General features: G+C 51.5%; 1 protein-coding gene across 5 annotated transcripts in view; it reads right to left on the reverse strand.

Annotated features, from left to right (window-relative positions):
• The window catches only part of LOC114021560 (XK-related protein 6), a 92281-nt gene extending 91008 nt beyond the window's left edge, over positions 1-1273 (reverse strand). For 3 of the 5 annotated variants that reach the window (XM_037893856.2, XM_037893858.2, XM_037893855.2), the window contains exon 1: positions 492-1273. In XM_037893856.2, coding sequence (XP_037749784.1) covers positions 492-1216 — 725 coding nt within the window. In that variant the 5' untranslated portion in view covers positions 1217-1273. Of the gene's footprint in view, positions 1-35; positions 120-491 lie in introns of all 5 variants that reach the window. The other 2 variants (XM_043542098.1, XM_043542097.1) reach the window with 1 other exon arrangement.
• Between the last annotated feature and the right edge of the window lie 7308 nt (positions 1274-8581).

The raw sequence follows: 8581 nt of genomic DNA on the forward strand, positions 1-8581 counted from the left end.
CCTCTGGCTCAGAAACAATTCTTCCTCCCGTTTACCTGCGGACCCACACAACAGAGTTCATTCTCCCTGTGCAGGAATGACCTCCACCCCACATCATCACCATCATCTCCTCCGCCTCCCTGCAGGGAGACCTACACTTTAGAGCTCTCCCTGTGGGTGGGATTCACCCCTACCCCATCTCTCCCCAAACCCATCCGCTGCTGCTCCCCTTCTGTGCATGTGTAGCAGTGACTCCCCCTCTCCGCAGGCCCTTCCCCCAATGTAAGTGGGGCGTGACCCCCTATCCTCAAACCCTTCCCCCCGTGTATGCAGCAGTGACTCCCCCCCTCCCCAGGCCCTTCCCCCCAGTGTGTAGCGGTGACCCCCTCCCTCCCTCAGTGTGTAGCGGTGACCCCCCCCTCCCGAGCCCCTTCCCCGCAGTGTAAGTGGGGTCGCTGACCCCCCCCCTTCCCCGCAGTGTGGGGGCGCCTCCCTGCCCGCCCCCGCCTTACCTCCAGACCTGTCCCATCTGCAGCAGGTGGATGACGGTCTGCCAGACCCAGACCGAGAGCCTGCAGAGGCGCTGGGCCCCCGGCGTGGGGGTGCCGGCGGCCCCGGGCCGGCGCCCGACGGCGCCCATCATGGGCGGCCCGCGGCTGCTGAGGCCCTGCACGGCGCCCAGCCCGCCGCCCGTGTAGTCCTGCACGAACCAGCGGAAGCTGAGGATCTGCACCAGCACGGAGGGCAGCAGCACGAAGGCCAGGGTCAGGCCGCACCACACGTAGTCCCGCCGCCCGTAGTGGTGCAGCGCCAGCCACAGGTCCGTGCCCACGTCCCCCAGCAGCACCAGCAGCGCCAGCACGATCCACAGGCAGTCCAGCCACGGCCGCTCGCCCCCGCCGCCGCCGCCGCCGCCGGGCCCCCCCGGGGAGTGCGGCGGCCCCTCGGAGGAGGAGCCCGGGGCCAGCGGGTCCGTGCCCCCGCCGCCGCCGCCGCCGGCCCGGCCCCCCGCCCGCCCCAGCAGGCTCCGCAGGCAGGCGCTCCGGCAGCCCCAGTAGCACGACGAGGTGTTGCAGCAGTGGCAGATGTGCAGGGAGCTGCTGCCGCCCTCCTCGGCCGCCCCGTCGCCGCCGCCGCCGCCCCCCGCCGCGGCCGCCGCCGCCGCCGCCTCGTCCAGGTTGTGCAGCTGGGCGAAGCCGACCCCCGCGCCCCCGCCGCCGTCCGACTTGGCCGCCATCTTGCTGCCGCCGCCGCCGCCGCCGCTCGGCGCTCGCCCCGCTTCTCCGGCCCCCTCGCCGGGCTCCCCCCCCACCACCCCCCGGCCGCCGCCGCCGCCGCTGCTTCCGGGGGAGGCGCTTGCCGGGCCCCGCGCAGGATGGAGGGGGGACCCCTAGCGCCCGCCCGGCGAAGCGCGGCTCCCACGCCGCCCGGGAGCGGCTGCAGCAGCCCCGCCTCCACCCACAGCGCCCGGGACCCCCCCAGCCCGGGCCTCCCGCGCCAAGGGCCCCCGAGCTGCCCCGGGACCCCCCCAGCCCGGGCCTCCCGCGCCAAGGGCCCCCGAGCTGCCCCGGGACCCCCCACGTCAGCCCTCTTGTACCACGGACCCACTATTCCCCCAGGATCCCCCACCCAGTCCTCCTGCACCAAGGACCCACTGCTCCCCTGAGATCCACCACCCCAGCTCCCCTAACCCCTGCACTAGGGACCCCCCCGCACCCAGCTCTGCTACCCCCTGCGCCAAGGGCCCAGCCAGGCAACCTCCTGTTCCAGTAAAGCCAGCCCTGGGACCTAGCTATCTGCCTCCCACATCCCCCATCCCACCCCTGTCTTCCGCTGCCCCAGCCCTGCCATCCCCTCCCCAGCTCCACCAGCTTCCCCTGCCCAGCATCAGCTGACCTGCCCCTCTCTGACCCAGTCATGGGACTCGCTCCCTGCTCTGCCCTTCCCTACACTGGGGGACCCTACACCCCCCACGACCAGGTCCCACTGACCCCAGCCCCACACCTCTGATGTCCTGCTACTCTCCACCCCTAGCGATGCCCAGGGACTTTCTGCACTGGCTGCCCACACCTCATTATCAAACCAGGGTACTGCAGACCACCAGCTCCCTGAGCCCAGTTCCCCTGCCTCCTAGATACCATCTCCCCTGGTTCCCACTACCCCCAAGTCCCTAGTGTCCCCCAGCACCTCAGCCACCCCTTGTCCCCCCAGATACATACTCCCAGGTGGCTTCCTCCACACTTTGGCCCCCAGCTACCTCCACCACCCCAGACCCCAATGGTGCCTTCACAAATCAGCCTCAGCTACCTCAGGACACTCCAAAGCCATGCACCTCAGCTCCCAGTGCTTCTCACATCACCTGGTTCTCCTAATCCCCTTGTTATTACTTAAGCATAAAGCCAGCCCTCTGCTCCCCCCTTTAGTTCATCACTTGCTGTTTAACTTGGGTGGGTATGGGGAGCCTTTCCTCCATCTCTTGAGGGCTGCCAGGTAGCCATCCCATTCATTGCCAAGGGACACTGACCAGCCTAGCTGCAATGGTATGGAGCAGGCGTTCCAACCAGCTCATCCTTCTGTCCAAGGATCCTGAGCAATCCTGGGCCAGCATTTCCACCTCTCAAAAGGAAAAACCACCCTCCTACTAGCAAACAGAAGAGCTAGCTTCCTGCTTGGACTTTATAGGCAGAGCCTGGGGAAGCTCCACCCCCAGAGTGGGCAGGGTTTTCCCATCCTTAGCCCTGACCTTGGCTATGAAAGGCAGGATGCTTCAAAAGACCTGTTTATAATAAAAGATAGAGCCCGGCTCCTTAGTCTTTCCCTGGATTGGGGTTGGGCGCACCTCTCTTTACACCTATTTTGGTGGGAAATTTAGCCATTGGTTCCATCTCCTCTGTTTACTTGCACTTGCTTTTATTCCATGCTTGATCTTTCATCCCTGTATTGGCTCTTTTGTATGCTCAGATGCATTTTTCTCTTCTTGGAAGTTCACTGTCTCCCTGTAGACTCTCCTTCTGTTCCTCTCTTGCTTTTTCTGCACAGGCCTGTATGCTCCCCTTTGGGTATACTTTCCCCTTCCGTTTTCTGCATCTGTTTCCATCGACATGCCCTCCCTTTCTGGTTCTCCGTAGCTCTCTTGCTCTCTTTGTGGGCAGGTGCTTCTCTCTTTCCGAAGACCTATGTTTGCATGTTCTGTTCTTTCTCTTTCTGAAATTACATTGGTGGCAAATACCAAAAAGGATTTGCCAAAGGGATCAGATAATATGGTGGTAATGTGTCATTTTGCACACTGCAAAGCTAATCTCAAGGGGGGGAAACTAAGAAAAAGTACATCCAAACGGTTCCAAATGCTGCATTGCTGTAGCTGTACTGGTCCCATGATATTAATGGTGAGGTAGTAACTTTTATTGGACAAGCTTCTGTTGGTGAGAGAGAGAAACTTTCCAGCTACACAGAGCTGAGGAAGAGCTCTCTGCAAGTTTGAAAGCTTTTCTCTTTCACGAGCAGAACACGGTCCAATAAAAGATAATACCTCACCCATCTTGGCTCACAAATGCTAATGGAAGAGAGGGGAGAAATCGCTTGAACTTGAGAACAGTGAGAGAACTGTAGTAAATATTAAACAAAGTATAGTAGGAAAGGGATCTGTGAAACAAATCTGTGGCCCTTTTCAGATGATTCATGGGAAGTTCAAAAGTTCTATGAAGTTCTAAAACATACTGCTGCTCTTGAAATAGTCAGGTGAGCTGGCACTCGAGAACCTGAGGACAGGAAATGAAAAGAAAAGCCTTATATATTGGCTAGGTAGTCACTTGCTCTCTGTATGTGGTCAGGTCAGAGGTCATTAGTACTACACGAGAACCTAACAAAAATTTCTTTAGGTGGCGAGCAATACTATTAAACATTCTTGGAACAAAGAGAACATGATAGAATACTGCAGGACCCCATGCTACAGACTTCAAAGGCCACAAGATTTGTCTTGTTTTCTGCTGACTTAAGCCATGGTGTGAGACCAGGAAGAACTATGAATATGGAAATAAATGACACTGAGACCCTAATCCTCTGTCTTGGCTGACAAAAATTAACTTACACTCAGAGGAGAAATACTAATATTTGGAAAAAGAACAGGAGTACTTGTGGCACCTTAGAGACTAACAAATTTATTTGAGCATAAGCTTTCGTGGGCTACAGCCCACTTCATGAGATGCATAGAATGGTTCTTTTTGCTGATACAGACTAACACGGCTGCTATTCTGAAACTTATATTTGGGGAAAAAGAAAAGGAGTACTTGTGGCACCTTAGAGACTAACAAATTTATTTGAGCATAAGCTTTCATGAGCTACAGCCCACTTCATCAGGATCATTCTTCTGCCTTGCAGTTGAAAAGCAAACCAAAGAATCAGTAGGCCAATTGTGAGGAGGAAGGACTCTGAGGCCTCTTATTGCTGAGAAGCATCTTCATTGTGGATTAAATAAACTGTTTCACAGTCTTAAAGGTGAGTGGAAACACTTCTACTTTATACCATAATGCAGTTGGTTACATTTCATTTTAAAAAGGATGCACAGAAAGTACTCTGCTGTTTATTTATTTATGTAGCACTATAGGTGCATGCTGCATGGCATTGACACATAAGGAGGCCAAGACCCTTAACAATCTCACTGACACAAAAGCAATTCAAGATCAGTTAAGATCCAGCGCAGACAACAGATGAACAGAGAACCAGAGCGGACAACAATAAAGGGGGGCCAACAGTGGAAGGCTAACCGAGAGAAGAGGTTTTTAAGGAGAGATTTGCAGGAGGAGTAGGAAGTTGCTTTGCATGAGGAAGAAAAGATCTTCCAAGTCAACAGAGGAGTGCGGGGGGACAGAGGTGTCATGAAGTCAAGTGTTGGATAAGGAGACAAAAGGAGCACTAAAGAAGGGGAAAAAACTATCACTTACTGTACAATAGTGATCTTGTTTAGGGAAGAATTTCATTAGACATAGCCTTTCTTCCCCCTAAGCATGATGGACCATAGAACAGGGACATTCTTGTCAGCTGACAGCATCCAGAGACTTTTTTCCTAATAAGTGATCCTCTTGATGCATAAAGAGAAACTTGATTTAAAAATTGTCTTTCTTTCTGAAACTGTTTAACCTATTATTGCTACCTAAAATTACTCTACCCGAAAGAGATTAGAGAAAATAATCTCTCTATTTTTGTCCCGTTTATTTACTTAGTGCATTTTGAAAGCTCTCTATGGGTAGTCTGTTTCCCTGTGTATAGTCAGTTTCCCCCCCATCTCCAAAGGGTGTTTCAAAAGCAACAAAGAATTCACTTAGAAAAATGATAGAAGACAAAAACACCATATCACCAATGGGGGAACGCTTTTCACAAAACCTTCACTCCAATTCTGACATCATCCTCAAAGGAAACCTGCACAACACCTTCAAGACAAGCCTGGGAGCTTAAATTCACAACTTTGCTAGACACTAAAAATCATGCTCTTAATAAAGACACTGGATTGATAGCTTATTACAACAATCTGTAACCCACAAACCCGCCCCCCCTTTTTTTTTTGTTCTATGACTGCAGGATTGTTAACAGGCTACTTCACTTTGCATAGCCTCTTACAACCTGTGTTAACTAGTTATGCTAAACAGTCTATGTATTTTAGCTGTGACACTCTCAGTAAGTTTCCCACACCTGAAGAAGGAGCTTTGTGTAGCTTGAAAGCTTATCTCTCTCACCAACAGAACTTGGTCTAGTAAAAGGTATTACCTCACCCTCCTTGTCTCTCTAATATCCTGGGATCAACACAGCTCCTGCAAACAAGGGAGAGAAAAACATTTAATAAAAGAGGAAGCTGTCATTACAAAACCACAGACGCTGGAAGGGGGAACCTGGGGAAGATGTAGTGGTCACTGTGGGACTGAAGAGGAGATAGAATGCAGGAGAAGCCCTGGAGGAATTTTAGTTGACTCAGGCAGAATCCCCCTGGGGATCTCAAGGCAGGGCACATTGAAGCAACAGCATGTCAACCTTTGATCAAGGATGCAGCATTCTCTCTTCTCCCGCATCCTGTGCCACAAGGGTGAGGGAAGGGGCACACAGACCCACGTGGCTAGCTATGCAAGCCACACTAGCCAGGAACAGTGGCTGCACTCTACAACCTCACCGTGGATGGTTACTGCAACCAGGCGCTAGGGAGATTTTTTGCCCCTTCACCTTTGGGGAACTGCACAGGGCTAGCCACAATTCAGCCCTGATTATGCTACTGGTGTTTATTTAAAGCTAAAAAGCAAGGTGATGGGGAAGTCACTTGTAATCTGTCTCCGTAGATATATAGGCTAATATATACATTTGCCATCGACGGGCCAGCACCTGAGTTTTTGTACACCATTTACACCAGCTAAGGATCTGGCCCGCTCATGTTATGGATAATGATAATTAAAAGGTTTATTTTAAACATTGTAGCAAGGGTCAGAAAAACGACATCTTTGCACATCATATAATTTTCCCCTCAATTATTTCCAGGGTTGCTCAGTGTACAAGTCGACAGGAGAGACTGAGGGAGCCCCACTCAGTTTACAAGTCAAGCAAGAGCGTGCTCACTGATGGCACCGCACGCTCAGCACAACACAACAAATCAAACTCTTATTTCTGCTTCATGCAGCATCACCAACAATAAAGCATCTTTAGCTGGAACTTAGCAGGGGGCTCTGTTGCTCAGGCATGAGGCAGTGGGGAATCCAGCTCACTCTTCCATGGTGAGAGAGAGAATCTCTGCTGTACTGAAAGTTGGAGGTGTTGGTAAACCAAGCAGATACAGTATGAGTTTGACTTAGAAGACACTCAGTGGTCAGTTCGCCTGTTGATTAACCTACGTAGTTTCTTTCTGCCTGACTGAGTGCTACATGCACACATCAAGGAGAACAGATGCCCCATAGGGAGCATATCTGTGCATTAACAAGGTGCTGTTTATACAGTTATTTGCCTCACCATAATAACACTGCTTCAACAACACGTGGTGGTGTTAGGCAAGACACAGCAGTGGCAAACCACTACGGATTGAAAATCCAGCTCAGTCATACTAAGAACCGAATCCAAAGGAATAGGAAGAATATTTGGTTAAGGCTTCAGAAAGCATGGTGCTTCAGGATGCCTTTCATTTTAATGTTATAGGCTTGTCCTTGACTCTTAATGTAAAAAATGCATGTGATTATTAAGCATTATCACTGAGGATTAATGAGTCTGCATTAGCCTCTACTGGTGTCGTAAAACAATTGGTCAGAGTGTAGGCTAGCACTAGATAGGGGACTGGTTCTCAATTCACTTCATCCCTGATAAATTATTTATGATTTGGGGTAAAACTTGCTGGTTTTGAGCGAGTTTCGCTCTCCCAGGAAGAAGGATGGTTTTGTGATTACAGGACAGGCCAAAGAGTCAGGTAAGATGGGTTCTAGCCTTGGCCCCATCACTGAGGGTGGGATCCATGAAGGTACTTAGGTGTCTAAACCACAGACTTAGCCACCTACATCTTGGATTTAGTCACCTAAGTCCCAGTTTTGCCTCCACTGTGAGCCACAAAACTGCCACTGTAGCCTGTAGGAACCTAAACCCACACAGCACTTACCTTCTGTAGAGTAAAAGTTCCCTTGGCCAAGGTTTCTCCCTCTGGGCATGCACCTTACTGCCTTGCTCTAGGTATCCGGGAACCTATTTCCTGCCTAAGCCCCAGAGCAATTCACAAATCACAAGAAGGAAAGTACTCATCTGCCATCCGGGTCCCAATCTGGTAGGTGTCCTCAGATCCCCTTAATCTGGCCAGAGTAGGAGGTGCCCACCTTATAGCTTTTAGCCTATTGGTTAGAGCACCCATCTGGAATGTGGGAAACCCCGATTCAATTCCCACCTCATCGTGAGAGAGGGAGAAAGCATTTGGATAAGGGTCTCCCATCTCTCAGGAGAGTTCTCTAACCACTGAGTTCTGGGATATTTTGATGTGAGGGTCCCTCAGTCTCTCCTGTTGAAGTCTGTTCCACTTTGGATAAAGACAGCAAGAGAAGTTGGAGCAGGGGCACCGGACCCGGGGTCTCCAAGCTCACACATGGGGGCCCTACCCCGGTATTTATCCACAATGGAACAATCATTGGGCTCTGCAGCCTGGACATCAGCCCCTATCTCTGACAGAGGGGCAGAGCTTAGCACACACCCCCTCTGGTCAGCATCTCCCATTGGCTAACTTAGGGGGCTCCCCACCTAGTGACTTTTGTGGAGCACATTCTAAGGAGCCTAGCTGTCCCCGTTCATTGTACAACTCTTGGTGAATTTAAGAGTTCCTGTAAATTTGGGAAACGTGACTGTGTGTGTTATCAAACTTTGCAGAGTGCGATTTCTCTGATTATCTGAATCTTCACGGTGCTGACACAGTTTATTTAGCTATTTTCAGTCTTCTGTTAATCTCCTGAGAGCGGCAACAGGTTTCATTCATTATAGTGCCTCAAAAGGAACCGGTATCTCTGCTTCAGAAACATGCTTTCATATGACATCTTCCTTGTACAATCAGGTAATTTTAGTGACACCAGGTATGCAATCATAGGGCCAGACTGGACTGTCCAGT

Source organism: Chelonia mydas, chromosome 3 (genome assembly GCF_015237465.2).
Source record: "Chelonia mydas isolate rCheMyd1 chromosome 3, rCheMyd1.pri.v2, whole genome shotgun sequence".
NCBI lineage: Eukaryota > Metazoa > Chordata > Testudines > Cheloniidae > Chelonia > Chelonia mydas.